The following is a 16,119-nucleotide window of genomic DNA, read 5'->3' as shown; positions in this document are numbered from 1 at the left end:
TCCAATCGGATTATCATATTTAATAGACAATTCAAAGGGAGAAAGAATTTAGCAATTCTTTTTACAAATATTTACATTAACAATAAACAAAAAATCGTTTCTAAGGTAAAAAAGAGGCGTTCACAGAGAAAGGTCAAAGTGTGTGCTCAGGTGATTGATCAGAGAGATCAGAAAAACAGAGTGTGGATTATTTATGTACAAACATGAGCCTGCCCTAGAAAAAGCTTGCAATTTTTTTTTTTCGCTAATACTTTTTGAAACACCACCTCCGTTATCCTAAGTTTGCACAATTGGCAATTGGATTTGGCAGGGAGGGAGGTGGGGGGGGGGAAGGGGGCCAGGAATGATAGGTGCAGGCTCCCACAGGAGAATGTCGATGTTTCGACCCAACCATAAACCGGGTGGTTCAATTCCTCAACACAGAGTCTTCATCAGGACGGGAACTGGGGAGGGGACGCAAAAGGTCTTTCAAAGTGCACGCAGGTTAAAAACCATTCACATTGGGCACCCTTGTGCGGTGTATCATCAACAGTGCAACGTTTTGTCCGCACCCCAATTATTTTTGTGTTCACAATTAACACCACCAATAGCTTTCGGGACGCTGGCCAATGGAGAATCAAAATGAAATGCTAAATGCCCTATCCAGGGCGTGTTAGATTCAATCCTCTCTGAACACGCGTCGCACTGTTGATGATACACCGCACAAGGGTGCCCAATGTGAATGGTTTTTAACCTGCGTGCACTTTGAAAGACCTTTTGCGTCCCCTCCCCAGTTCCCGTCCTGATGAAGACCCTGCGTTGAGGAATTGAACCACCCGGTTTATGGTTGGGTCGAAACGTCGACATTCTCCTGTGGGAGCCTGCACCTATCATTCCTTGCCCCCTTCCCCCCCCCCCCACCTCCCTCCCTGCCAAATCCAATTGCCAATTGTGCAAACTTAGGATAGCGGAGGTGGTGTTTCAAAAAGTATTAGTGAAAAAAAATGTTTGCAAGCTTTTTCTAGGGCAGGCTCATGTTTGTACATAAATAATCCACACTCTGTTTTTCTGATCTCTCTGATCAATCACCTTAGCACACACTTTGACCTTTCTCTGTGCACGCCTCTTTTTTACCTTAGAAACGATTTTTTGTTTATTGTTAATGTAAATATTTGTAAAAAGATTTGCTAAATTCTTTCTCTCTTTGAATTGTCTATTAAATATGATAATCCAATTGGATTTTTGTGGAATTTCCAGTTTCTTGGTGCATTTTTTGTAATAATTTGACAATGTGGGCTAGTATACCTATCTAATCAATTGTACAGATTTATTCAGGAACAAGTTGAAAATTGATCTAACCAAATACAGTAATTGTTTTATATGGTGAATTTTTGTCAAGGACCAATTGTTTATTGTAATATCAGATACCCAGGTCCTTTGACTTTATTGGGTCAACCCCTTCTTTACAACTAGAGCCCAATGTTGGCAGCAACTGTATTTGTGTTATGTCTAGTGGTGCGAGGATCAGGCCTCCCAGCAACCTTGTGTTAAGTTATTCTTAGAGGGTTCAGCACTCACTGTTCAGACAGTGTACCAAGCGCTACTGATATCAGAGTAATAACATATTATTCTCAAATAAATCACATCTTTCGTCTAGGTTGAAAGCTACAATAACAATTATGCGTCGTGTGCAATCTAAAGCCGAAGGAAAATATGTCGTTTAAACACTTAATAAACTCATGCTAACTTAACACAGTATATAGAAAAGCAGCATCTATATGACACCCCCCCAATGATCCGAGGACGGTCAAAAATAACAAGCCAATACTAGAATAGAGGCATAACATGAAAGCAGAGTTCAACAATATTGAGCCAAGCTAAATGTATGTAAATGTATATATGAAAATTATATAAAAATATGTACGAATGCCTATAGTGGCCAAACAAAATGCAATTAAAAGTCTTTAACTCGAGGCCAAGTATAAAATTATAGGCCTAGATCATATAAAGTCAAATGTTCGTAAGAAAAAGGCACCTTTCAAAAATACTAAAAAGTCATGTGCCATAATAATGAAAGTCTCCAAGGCATCTCATGATTGGACAGAATATGCAAAATAGGCAGCAACAGCTTCCAACATGAAATCACTGTTATCATCCGAAAACAGTTCTGCCATCCAATTAAGCAATTGGAAAGAACATACGTGCTCCTCCAGCACCGGATCCTCTAGCAACATCATAGGACAAATCGGTGGGTTCTCAAGAACGATATGTGCCAGAAACTCATGCGCCGCTGCAGGTATGTCCCACTGACCCATTAGTCCATGCATCGCTGCCAAGGTCATAATCCGTTCGCCAGAACAAACCAACTCGTGAGCAACTACGGGGCCCATCAGATGATTAAAATCGACGTCAGGAGATATCGGCAAGCAGAGACACAAATCAATGGCCCAGTCGAAATCACAGCTCAGGCACTGAAACACAGGCTGGACACATGTGAAATAGGAAAATCGAAACGATAATCCAAAGGCCGTGCTTAAAGTTGCAAGCGGCAGGGTGCCATAGTAATCAAGCATCCGGTTACAAAACAGTGTCAGAAGGAGCTGAGCGGCTTCTTGCGCAGGACGGGCATCCATGTTTTAGGAAGCAAAATAATATCAAAATGCCTGCAGCCAAAGCCAGCAAAACAGGGAATCCGCCAAACAAACTTGAAAATATAGAATGGAAGAACGCGGGGATGACACCAAACATTTTTTCAAAGGTAGTCACGAGACCACTGCTAACTAATTCTAAAAAATGATCTAAGCCAGACGTGGAGGAGGCATTAAAGATTTGATGAACTAATTCGCAGAAATGAAACGGCAAGTCAGTATTTAAAAGTGCCTGCACCTCTGTGCGTGTGTTAGCTATGTGAAGGACATAAGTTTCACGGGCCGAGCTCAGGGCCACTTCCTTTTGAGACAAAAAGGCTCTTATTCTACTCATACCATTGAACTCCGCTTTCAAGGTTGGGATGCGCGGCCAGATGGAAACATCTGAATTCCCATGTGTGGGAGGATATAGTACATTCTTGCAACACACCACACGTTCTGATACAGTAACCACATAAGCGACACCGACCATTAAACCACAACACTCTTCGTTATTCAAAAGCAAATAACTACCATTTGTCAATAATGTAAATGTGGGAACAATCGCTGGTACTGGTGTGCCTTTCAAAACACAGGCTAAATTAGGCCAGTCCTGATTACAAGAACCGTGTAACTGGATGTGTCTGCATATTAATGAACGGTCAGGCGACTGCGTGCATTCTTCACCATTAAGATTCACTTCCTTACCATCTTTTAGGCATCTGTATGTGTATGGTAAAGACCATGCCTCATGGAGGAATGCGCTGCCTAATGGTTCATATCGCCCTATTGCAATATATCGCATACAATTAGTGAATTTGTACAAAGCAAATGGTAATGTAATTAATCCATGGATTAACCATGTTGCAGCAGTGGCTTCAGCTGCAGAAAAGGGTAACGATTCTAACTTTTCAATATGTAACATAGAAAATGATGCATCCCGCATTGAAAGCATGCGCTGCTTGTCAGTCAAATTAAATGGGGCAAAGAGGGAGGACACGTTCATGTAACTCCAGGGCACACGGCCCACCTTAAGAGTCTGTAGTGTCCATGCAAACTGCATTACAGAACGCAATTGATTTTGACCATGGTATAAGACAGACACCTCATCATTCACAATGTCAACTACAGAAGAAACAATATTATTTAACGTGTAAATTCGGGAAGAAAGCATGTTAATACTGTTATCGACAACCGCAAGCACTTTTTCCAAATTTGCTTGGTCAATAGCCCTTAGGCGCTTAGCAGCCTCAATTTGCGAAAAATTTCCAAATTTCATTGTAAACCACATAAATCCACCGTTTAGATCTATCATTAGCCGTGCCTTTTATAAAATCATTTAAATCCACATTATCATTTAAATGGGATAGATGTAGTTTAACCGCAGCTAACGTGGAATGTTGTAACCAATTCTGACACAGTTTGCCCACAGAGTAAGTTGTGACAGTATGATCAGTTTCAAAACGGGGATCAGGCCTGACTTTTGTAAACCCTTCAATCAAACCCAGAAAACGACGTTGGCAAGAATCAGCACTTCTATGCCACATCAGCCAACCCTTCGGATCCAAACTGGATACATTAAAGGATGAATTATGCAATAGAGTTTGTAACTCACGAATGGACAATTCAGTATAATTACCCCAACCTGAATATTCTTCCAATTCGGGGATAGTTGGTGTATTTAATTTTTTAGAAGTAGCCAATCCAAAGCATGTTGTTTGGGAAATAGTTGAATTTAGAAACAACATGTGATTCGGGATGAGACATGCACGGTGCAAAGCCTCAGTGCCTTGTACCTGCCAATCTTTGGTACCCCAAACCGATTTAAGGTCAATTGCTTCCTTCCATAGCTCGTAGCCATCCACAGCTACCTTGTCTAGGAAAGACTTCGAATACAGCAATTTTGTATCGGTAAGTCTAACGTTGAACATGGACTTTTGTGTCATTTTGAAATAAAATGACTCAGGATTTGATTGATTAAAGTCTGTAAAATATGTGTATTTTTTCAGAAATGTACTGGAGCTACCTCTTAATGGTGCTTGGCAATGTTCCCACTGTGTGTAATTTACAGTACCCCTTCTGGAAGTTGTTTTTTGCAAAAAATGATTACCATAATGTCGAAAGCAAAAAAAATCACCATAATTAACAGAATGTAAGTATAAATCCTCAGCATCAAAGGCAGCATAATATTTTAAATCAGAGAATAATGCTTCCACGGCCTGAATATCCACATCATCAGAACGTATATTTTGTTTTACCACATCCCCCATGTTTACTCTAAGCACATTCGGAACATTAATCACTTCAGTGGGGCCATGTATCTGAAACTTAACTGCATCCCACAAATCCCATCAAGAACAGGCCAAGCTGTGATGTTAACTGTATTCAAATCTCTTTTCAGTCTGTGTGCTGAATGTGAAGAGGAAAGAGGGGCCAATGTTCCATTAAGGTACCGAATTCCTGTTCTTTCTTTGACATAGTGGCCATCGATTAAACGGAAAAAATAAAACACAAAACCAATTGACATAAAAAGATAAACTGAAAAGAGAATCACCCAAATGTATGTCCAAGGGGGAACCAAAAAATGTTTTTTAAATAAAGTGGCATAAATTGCAATATTTGAGGGTTTCTTCGAATGTACTGAAACAGAGTTAAAAGAGAATCTTGATTGTGTGGCCAAACGGGTCTGTAAATCCGGCATTGCTAAATGAGTTGGATAGGTGTAGTTCAGCTCATCATTGTCATTAACAGGAAAAGTATTTAATAATGGACTGGAAATAACAGGCATCTCGAGGGACACCTCCGGCTCAGCACCAGAAGTAATAGCCAACACAGAATGCCTCACCATGGAAGGACAGGATACCGCCGGTGTCATGCTATGAAGAATCGGCCACCCTGTGTATCTTGACATTGTCAATTGAGATAAATCTGTTTTCCTTACGACCTGGAAGCGGTGGTAATATGACTGTTCTTGTGCCCTTCACTCCAAGAACTCGAACCGGTGTACGATATGAAGGACCAAATTCTTTCTTGTTATCGATCTTCTCTCGAACCAGTTCTCCAACTTGGGGTAGCCAGCCAACTACCGGGATCTGCAACGCATCATCCGATGTGGAGGGCAAATGTTCCTTAGCTAGACTAACTCTGGTCTTTTGTAGATCCTATAAAACATTGCAATGTTCATCTACGTCAAAGGCCGTGGCCTGGGCCTTGCAGTCTAGACCGTCGAGGTCAGGTACATACATCTTGATACCAAAGAGCATTTCATATGGGGTCCGCCCACCCAAAGACCTTCTAGGGAGATTGTTTAGAGCACGCTGCACGCCATTGAGATGGGCCAACCAGTTTCTGCCAGTGCCTATAACTCGAGCTGTCAAAGATTGCTTTAAGTCACGGTTCATTCGTTCCACTACACTGTTACCCTCAGGTCTGTACAGAGACGAAAACTTGACTTGGACCCCCAATGAAACCATAGCATCCTTATACGCCTTAGAGGCGAAAGCCGGACCCTGATCCGAATGGAAGGTACCACAGGCAAAAATCCCTACAAAGACACGCAAATCCTTAATGACAGTCCGTGAATCAGCGCTGCGATGGGGCCATACCCACACAAAGCGTGTGCATGAATCAACTGCTACTAAGATGTACTTATACGCAGTATCAGAAGAAAAAGGACCGCAGTGATCTAAATAAACACAACCTAGCGGTTTATTAGATATGTACAACTGTGTCTGAGGCGGACGCGCAGCAGTTGAAGACTTAATCTGCTGGCAAATGACACATTGAAGGACATAATTGCGCGTCTGTTTGTACAGTCCCCGCCACCAGAACCTCTGTTGTAGCTGAGTTACAGTGGCTGAGACGCCCGAATGCGCAGACGCCACACCTTCATGCACCGCTGTAATCAAAGTAGCTCTGCGATCCGAGTTGGGAATTAAACGTTCGCCAACTTCAGGAATTTTCACATAAGGAACCTTATCGGGACTTAAGTGGTATGTGTACTTCGAAGGGAACCCCGCAGGATATTTACCTATCCTTCTCAGTGGCAGCAACGGCTGCCAAGATGTCATCATCTATTTTACTTTGGACCGTGTAACTGCTGCAACTAAGTATTTTGATACTGCTGACTTCGCCGCCTCATCAGCAAGCGAATTACCGACAGCGTGGACTCCCACACGCTGGTGGCCAAGAGTATGAATCACAAACACGAGTGGTAACTTTTCTTTAAGTTCCGCCACTCGGACCAAGATCATTTTATGTTTTATTGTGCTACCTTTGGAATCACGAAATTCATTCTGAATCCAAAAGAACAAGTTTTCATTGTAAGACTGGACACAGTAGTAAGAGTCACTTCCGATTAAAGTCGTCACACAAGGATCTGCGTACTCCAATGCAAGCATCAGAGCACGAAGCTCTGCTAATTGTGCAGTGCAGTCTCCAAGTGTCTGCGTGTGCACGACACTGGATTGAACTCATCGTTCACCATAGCACCGACCACAATGGCGCATGCGGAAATGTAGGCATGTTTAGAGGCATGCGCAACCTGCGCCGAACCATCAGTGTAAATGATGCAATGGAAATCCTCCAACGGCCGCATTGCTAAAGGAGCCGGATGAACGAATTCATACTGTAAGTACTCCTGCGACCGCAGAGTGGCGTCAAAAATAAACGTGACATCCTGGGACGTCAAGGATGCAGCCCATTGTATCCACCGAAGGTGCAAAGCTTTGGAATTTGGTACACTGGCTTTTGTAACTGCCTCCAAGGCAGGACACGGGGTAACAACCAACATGCGTTTTCCCTGTGACAGGGCACGTTCCTTGAGAATTGCCATCTTCACAGCCATTAAAACTTTCTCCACAGTGAAAAAACGCATTTCAGCCGAAGTGTACAAGTGTGACTTGTAAGCAATAGGTACTGTATCTCCTTCATTAAAAGTTAGGTACGTGAAACCTACCGTCCCAGGGACAATTCTTATCACCAGGTTGGTCTGGTTATCACGAGTCTGTAAATATTCAGAGGCGAGCAAATCAGCTTGCAAAGACTTCAGAATAGCTGAATGCTCAGGCAGCCAGCATGATTTGGAAAAAGATGGTTGTATCAAAGCATACAAAGGCTTGACACGCTGGGCATATTCCGGAATGTATGTCCTCCCGAAATTCAAGAAGCCCAGTAAAGACTGTAATTTTTTCAGTGTTGTCGGAGCACGCAACTGTGCGCATTTCTCCAGGAAGTGAGGAGCCAATCCTTTTCCTTCATTGTTTAGTTCATAGCCTAGAAACAACACTGTGAACTCTGCAATGTGCGATTTTGCAAAGTTAAACTTGTAATCCATGTCTGCAAAGTTACAAATAATACTGTTCATTCGACACAGATGCTCCCAAAGTTCGTCGTCTGAGAGATATATGTCATCCACATACGAACAAGCATCCGGGTCGATTCTCTCTAACAAGGATACTTGGCGTGCAGAAAATACTCCAGGACTATTCTGATAGCCCATTGGGAGACGCGGAAACATTTTTTGGACACCGCCGCATGTGAAGGAGGTCCATTGGGAACTTAGACCGTCCAATCTATGGGCATAAAAACCATTTGAAATGTCAAGCGTGGTTTTGAAACGCTTACGCACAAGACTATTCACAAGGGCAGAGCCGTGAGTATTCTGTACTGCACAGTTACGGCAATGCGAGTTTAAATGCCTGTAATCCAAAACCAAACGATATGAGCCGTCCGGCTTGTTCACAGTAAAAAGGGGGTTATTCATCGGTGACACACATGTTTCAATCACACCTTGATATTCCAATTGTTCAAGGATAGCCGCGACTGAAGCTTTGGCTTCACGTCGGATGGGATATTGAGGTTGAGGCTGCGGCTGAGACCTTAAAGGAATCTCGTGGCTTGGGGACAATTTATCCCAGCCACATTGATTGCGGTACACAGTCGGTGCAAGCGCCAGAGCCCACTCTTCTGCAAAGTGCAGCGCTTCCACTCTCGAAACAGTGTTCGCGAAACTGGGGAGGATCACCTCCTCCCCTCGCGCAGCTGCAAGAACAAAAGGCGGGGGCCAGTCAGCCTCCGAAAGCAAAATATCATACGTAGATGAAAGATTTTCCCAAAATACTCCTTTTATGGTACGCTGTATGTCACCTTCAATTAACAGGAAATTTCAAAAAAGTCTGTTAGGGGGAGCAACTCTTGTATCAGCTGTTTCAATCACAACATAAGTATCAGTCGCTGTCACCTTCAGTAGTGGACGGAGGGCCTCTCTCACTATGGTAATCTCCGCCGCGCTGTACAGAAAGGTCAGAGCCCACGTCAGATTCCGAAGCCGCGTTCTCACAATCTGGGGCATATCGATGCGCCGTTAAGGCTGCGACTTTCTTCTTGGCAAACTGCGGTCTCTTAGGCGTAGAGCCCTCCCGCTTGTCTGCACCGTTGTGCGGGTGGGGCTGGCCACGTCCTTGCTGGCCACCCCGGCCCCTGCCGCCCCCTCCACCACCGGTTGACGGAGCCGATGAGTCCTGAAACAAACGAGGAGAGCGTTGGTCAGAAGCCTGAAACCGATCAGATTTAATCATCGTGCGATCGGGCAAATCATAAACACGTTCCGACTGTGCAGGCAATGGAGACGCAGGGCGAGATGTCTGAGCCTATTGTTGTTGTTGCTTACCCTGTTTTTTAGGCCAATTTTGTTTTTTATTGGAATTGGGCTGAACCGCCGCTACCGAAGACTGTCCCTGGGGCTGCTTTTTCTCTTTATCAGAAAAAGGCTTAAGACCCTTGGCATTGCGGCCAACCGTTTTATAAGCCGCCACAATTATCTTCGCTAACTGCCGGGGTTTCTCGGCATCGGGAACCGCCTTTAACGCGTTAGCTACCTGAAAGTTCACTGCATCCCCCTTGACATTTGCAAGGATCAGATCGCAAACTACATCAAAGGTGCCACACAGGCGCATACCCAACTCAACCGCAGACTCCGGTCCGTGATCATCTTGAACACGTTTAAGGACCGTAGACAGATTGCACATAGACGGGGTGCCAAAGCACCTCGAATAGACTGCTGCAAAAGTCTTCCCCCATGTCTCACAGTCAACGAGCTCAGGGGCCAAATCCTTCGGCAAACTAAGCGTAAGAATCCGGTGTTTTTCACCCGGAGTCGTATTTGGAAACACTGCTTCCAACTGGTCAAATTTCTCGTCAAGCCAGAAAGGAAAATCATCCTTATCCAGGGGCATCTTGCCCATTATGTTATTGACCATCACAGGACTGATTTTCAAACCAGTCTGCCCTGCCGGAAACGCCGCACCTCCGGGGCCCCACCCTGAAGATTACGGCTTGTGTAGTGCACTAGCGCTCTAATCACAGCAATAGCGAGCACATGAAGTCGCCGAAGTTCCGCCAGGGTACAATTGCCGTGCAGAGGGTGAGGAGTAAATCCAGCCAAAACAGGCCAATTTGCGCCTGGAATGGACAAAGGACCTAACCTCGGAGCGGTCAAAGAATGGGGTAGGACGCCACCAAACCAAACTCCATGCTGCCAAACATCAATAGGTACTTCCTGCGTTCTGTACGGAGTATACACATTAGGCACAGCAGCGGCAGTGTATGTGTGGAACACCCCAGAGTTAGCGTCCACTGGCAGAAACGTCACCCATGAATAAAACAATTCGTATGGATAAGCATGTTCCGCACTAACCACCATTATCACAGCCAAGCCTTCCAAAGGAACATTATAAGCCCGCAAATGATCACGCACCGCAATGCGAATATGTTGCGGAATGTCCACGGCTTGTGCCATGACAGCACAGGAACGTATAAAAACAAAGAATACTTTGTAGCACAACTGGGTAGTAATTCAAGGAAACCTTTATAGATAGAATCATGCTTGAAAAAGACCTATTTCAAAAATAGGTAGGTTTTTCCGACACCACCGTTTCCCGGAAACGGGTATGAAGGGATTAAGGATTGAATGATATACTACTCGAGTGTCATGATATAAGACCACCAACGTTTGGGCGCCATGTAGAAGGGATTCCGTTCTCTTACAGAACTGTGCATAGATATCAGGAACCTCAGTGAATTAGGGTGACCCAAAACTGACCTCAGTATCCAAAATCCCCTTACCGAGCTAGCTACAGTGTCTCATTGGTCATAACAAACTCCCAATGACTTAGACAAACCAGAACATGAACTTAGGTTACCTCAGGTATCGTGGAACACATGAACACTCTTTCGCTCTATAATCATTTCAAACCAGTACGTGGAGTAAAAGAGGGCACGTGCACTTTTGAAATATTTATTATTCAATGCAAGGTTCTCAAACGCAGTATCTTATATAATACAAAAATACATATTATAAGAATCAGAGTTATCAGCATAGTTACTAGTCCATAATAAGCAAACGGTTATAACATATTATAATGCTAAAATCAATAGAAATTAATAACACCTATTTCTCGCACTCCCTATTTAGCATACTATATTATATCTAAGAAGGTCTCATTTGGGTTTTAGCAGGGCGGGCCCTAACCTCTAAATGTCAGGAGGAGAGGATCACATCATCTGCTACCAGCTCTCTGCATGCGAAGCATCATCAAGTGTGTGTTTGCATTCTCAGTAACTCTATCTTAAACCTGCTTAGAGCCCAATGTTGGCAGCAACTGTATTTGTGTTATGTCTAGTGGTGCGAGGATCAGGCCTCCCAGCAACCTTGTGTTAAGTTATTCTTAGAGGGTTCAGCACTCACTGTTCAGACATTGTACCAAGCGCTACTGATATCAGATTAATAACATATTATTCTCAAATAAATCACATCTTTCATCTAGGTTGAAAGCTACAATAACAATTATGCGTCGTGTGCAAACTAAAGCCGAAGGAAAATATGTTGTTTAAACACTTAATAAACTCATGCTCACTTAACACAGTATATAGAAAAGCAGCATCTATATGACAGTATGAGGCAGGCTCATTGCACCCTTGAGGTAGTGACAATGTGTCTCCGCAAGACACAATGCAGTTTACTATGATCGGTGGGTATTATGTTGAGCACAGGAAAGCTTTTATAGTTCAACCTTCTCTCATGTTGTTACAATTATCAACTGATGAATTTATTATATTTAATGTTGCTTGTTTTACTAAAAGCAATTATGAGATTGCGGTATATTGCGGCTTATTCGTTAAAAATGATGTTTTATGTATTTTACCTGTATTTTAAGGTTTATGGTTTATGTAATGTTATGCTTTTATGGTTTTAAATGAAGCTGAATAAATCTAAAAAAAGAAATTATGCTATTGGCTTAAATTATTCCTTATTGTTAATACATTTTGATCACTTATACCACAGCAATGAGAAGAACAGAGGGAAAGACAGTGTGGCCACAATAATGTATTATGGAAAGATTGTTTAAAAATGTTTATTTTTCATTTGTTTCATTTTTTATTTAATCATAAGAAAGTGAATTGCACAACTGAAGATATTTTTATTTATAGAACATGTATTGTGGTGGATTTCAGCAGCTGGTGATGAATGTGAATAGTGCTTATCAGAACATGCTGCATTCTGCTCTTTGCACTGCCTTTGCTACTTCTGACACATCAAAAACAGAAGTTCCAGTTAGAACAATGTACAAAAATTACATATGTTTACAATTAATCAATGCTAGAGTCAATCATATGAATTAATGACAGGAATAGAAAGACTCGATACGTGCATTCAGTATAAAATGTTGCATGCATTAACAGTATGTTTCAAAGCAAGTGCACTGTGCTCAGGTGATCATGTTGTTAATAATACCAAAATTGTGTGGACATAAGTGTAATAAAATATAATCCACAATTCTGTGGATTACTCAGATCCTGGTGTAGGCACTGGCACAGACCAACAAAATATCCTGCACAAAGCAAAACAAAGCAAAAACAAGCAGGGCAGGGGAAGAGGACGGGGTCGAAGCCAACCACTGTGCTTACAAAACGGAGAAATATTTCAAAAACACAAGAGCAACCCATACGTCCACGTGAGTGGTCTATTCATTTGAAAATGCAAGATCCTTATAAAAAACACACATATTTGAAATTCATATGGAGAATAGAGACAAGTGACATTTGGGACCCCATTGAAGTGACCATAACCAATGTCTAATTTAAAAACATGAAGTGACGGTGTATAGTGAAGGACAGGTTATTGGAATACAACAGGATGTCTTATAATATACTTATTCAATGTTTTCAGATCAAGGACTAGGGTTTTTTCTAGTGCTCTGAAGACTATCCTTAATGGTTGTCTTGAGAGCACTAGAAAAAACCATTGCAGCATTTACACATTTCTTTTTAATGACTTCCTTGTGAACAATTGTTTCAGCTTAATACAAAGGGAGAAAGGCAGACGTGGAGCAAGCTCTACCAGTGGGGTCCTCCACAATAAACACAACACTGTACACTGCCAACAGCATGAAAGTAACATTGACCACTATTGATAACATTACAATACCTGAAACAATACACATGTGTAACCTTTCTGAGCATATCCTTTTCTCTACTCTGCTTAGCCAGGGACTATATTTCGGTCCGACTGGAAAAACAGACTTTTTCAACATCTAGATTGACCTTTTCCAATTTTTCCAAAGGCTTTGCATCAAGCCCTTTTTTATGGGCAATCCCTGCAATGAGTCTTTCAACCCCCTTATGTTGAGGTCATCCTGCGTCCAATCCTCTTAGTAACAAACTACCTGTGGAAATGTAGACATTTGAGAAAATGGTCCTTAAAGACATCAACATACGCGAAACTAACCGAGAAAACATACCCTTACACATGAGCTTGGAGGAAAGGCAGGCACTGATCAAGCTTATGAAGAACGGTTTCATCATCATTAAACCTACTGACAAGGGGGACAGGATGGTGATACAGAATCTAACAGACTATAAAGGGAAGGTCATGAGATAACTGAACAACGTATATCATCCTATGCCGCTTAATAGTTACATCCTATGGGAGATCCAAAAAACTATTAAAAACATTACTTTGGAGACAAAGATAGACATGTACTTGAGTAAACTTGAGTTTGAAATAATTTCTGAATACAAAATCCCAGTACACATCAGCACGTTATATTCTACCAAAAGTCCACAAGGACACCAAAAAGCCTCCTAATAGGCCCATTGTTTTTAAGTGTCAGTACTGGAACCACTGGGAAAATACATTGATCACTTCATTAATTAATTTGTGCCTTTTAATGAGAGCTATATACGCAACAGCAGGTACATGATTAACCACATTGATGAGGTTCCTTTTTACATAAATTATGAGTGGTTTGTTTGTTTAGACAAAGAGGGCCTCCTTAACCATATTTAAACGCAAAGCAGTGCAGCAAGCCTTCCTGCTATGCTGCTGTGTGTCAAAAGAAAAGGGCAGGAATTCCTGTCCTTTTCCCTTGCGCTGGCGGACAGTGGGCTGCAATGTGTCAATGCAGGCTCATGGGGGTGCTTCTATGGTTACCCCCACTTTTATTTGCTTGATGTAATGCTGTTTCTGACTACTCTGACTGTGATCCTGCTAATCAGGACCCCAGTCTCTCTGCCTTCGCCCCTAAAAGGCTTTTAACTGTATTTGACCTTTTATTGTTTAATATTTTTAATATTAAAGGTGTGAGTTAGCAATTGACCTGCTAAGTTGAGGGGGGTTAGTCTCTTCCCTACCTGACCCCTGCTCTTCGGTCCGCCGCAAGGTATTCCCCTCGATTGCATGGAAAGAGCATCACTTGGCTTCACCTCTTCTTTCTTTAACCAGGCTGCCATCATAGCAGTTGGCGGTCCAGTCTTTTCACTCACTTTCGGTTCCCTCACTTCCTGTTCTGACTCCCGGGGCATATTTCAGTCGTGCAGTCCCAAGCGCACAGTGGACGCACGCAGCGGTCGCGCCAAAGGCAAGCCCATCTGCGCCCGTCAGTGCCAGGACAGCACCATACGCCAGAACCCCTACCCAATTTAAAAAAATGAAATACTATGCAACACAGTTACAAACTTTCAATACTGGTAATTGCAACAACTGTGTCAGGTGGCCGGGGGGCAATTACACTGATGGCTATCAGTGTACAGGGTGCAGTTTCTTAATCATGTATCCTACTGCACCCACTGTCATCTTATCCCCTTGATGGGTGGGTAAAGACAAGATTTTACCTAGCGCAGGGACAAATACCACATCTCAAATCGCTCGAAGTCTGCACCACCCATTCAAGGAAGCAAAGAAAATTAATAACAATAATTATACAAAAATCCAACTAAAGCTGGCTGGTCTAAAAGGTATACTTCTGGACACCAGATCGGCTATCAAGCATAAATAGAACTAGAACTCCTACTTCAATCCCTAGATCCAGACTTAGGCTTTCTCACAGAAACCTGGGCTGCGTATTGCTCTGAGCCTGACTTGGCCACGGTTACACCAGTAGGCTACTCCCTGACCAGTGCGATCAGGCATAAAAGGGGGAGACTTAGCGATTATCTGCCGGTCCATGTTCAAGGCCACGTTTGCATCCTGTCAGCTTCCAGGTGCAGAAGCCATGGAGTTTAATATTAAATTCTCCAACACTGCTTCTTTTCCTGGTCTTCTCCTACACCGGTCCCCTGGCCCAAAAACGCTTTTTCTACTGGGTCTACAAATGTTCATGGAATCATGTTTGGACTTCCCAACGTTTACTATGCTAGGGGATTTTAATTTACGTTTGGTAGCAGACAAAAACATAGATACAGCCACATTGGTTGACAATTAAGAAGGTTTTGAGCTGACACAATTAGTCTCTGAACCCACACATAAGGACCAGCACTCTCTTGATGGTATCTTCACCAATCACCACAATATATTAGTTGATAAAATATTTCCAGTAACCTGATCGGATCACAGTGTCATCTCCTTTAAACTTACATACAAGGAGAATGACAGTTTCTAGTCCTAGAACCTGCCCCAGGTCAAGATCAAGGGCCTTGCATAAAATAGGAAAAGACAAGCTAATAGAGTTGCTTGACAATAGCCCAACATCCCCAGGAGGAATTGTTAACGAGGCAGCTGATAACATGGACAGTTGGATCCAAGCTGCTATTGACCAGTTAGTTCTGCTTAGATTAAACACACAACGGCGAAAAAGGGTATCTACCCCTTGGTATAGTCCTGACCATAAGCCATAAAAATCAGGTGCAGGCACCTGGAGAGGTCTTGGAGAGCAGATTACAGTAAACAGAGTAAACTGCCTTACTAACATGCCCTAGAGGAATACAAGTGAGCCATTTTTAATGAAAAAAAGCTGTACTTTACTAACGGAATAAAGGGGGCTAAAAACTCATCACAAGACCTTTTTAAGACGGTCACAGCACTATCTAAACTTAACTTAGAAAACCAATTTGTGCTGGACCAGAATTTCTGCAACCAGGTGGCACATTTCTTCCGGACAGAAATTCTATGGATTTACGACGAACTGGAAGGTAAAAATTCAAGCCCCTGCAAAATTAGTATGCAGGAGACAGTAAG

General features: G+C 42.7%; 1 protein-coding gene across 1 annotated transcript; it reads right to left on the bottom strand.

Annotated features, from left to right (window-relative positions):
- Positions 1-2,556: 2,556 nt before the first annotated feature.
- On the bottom strand, positions 2,557-3,669 carry LOC147702993 (uncharacterized). Its single transcript, XM_086929463.1, has one exon. The coding sequence runs from the start codon at positions 3,667-3,669 to the stop codon at positions 2,557-2,559; it is 1,113 nt and encodes a 370-aa protein (XP_086785589.1).
- Between the last annotated feature and the right edge of the window lie 12,450 nt (positions 3,670-16,119).

The sequence above is a fragment of the Lissotriton vulgaris genome, chromosome 7 (assembly GCF_964263255.1).
Source record: "Lissotriton vulgaris chromosome 7, aLisVul1.2, whole genome shotgun sequence".
NCBI lineage: Eukaryota > Metazoa > Chordata > Amphibia > Caudata > Salamandridae > Lissotriton > Lissotriton vulgaris.
The sequence above is the reverse complement of the archived record's forward strand: the minus strand, read 5'-3'. Positions and strand labels throughout refer to the sequence as shown.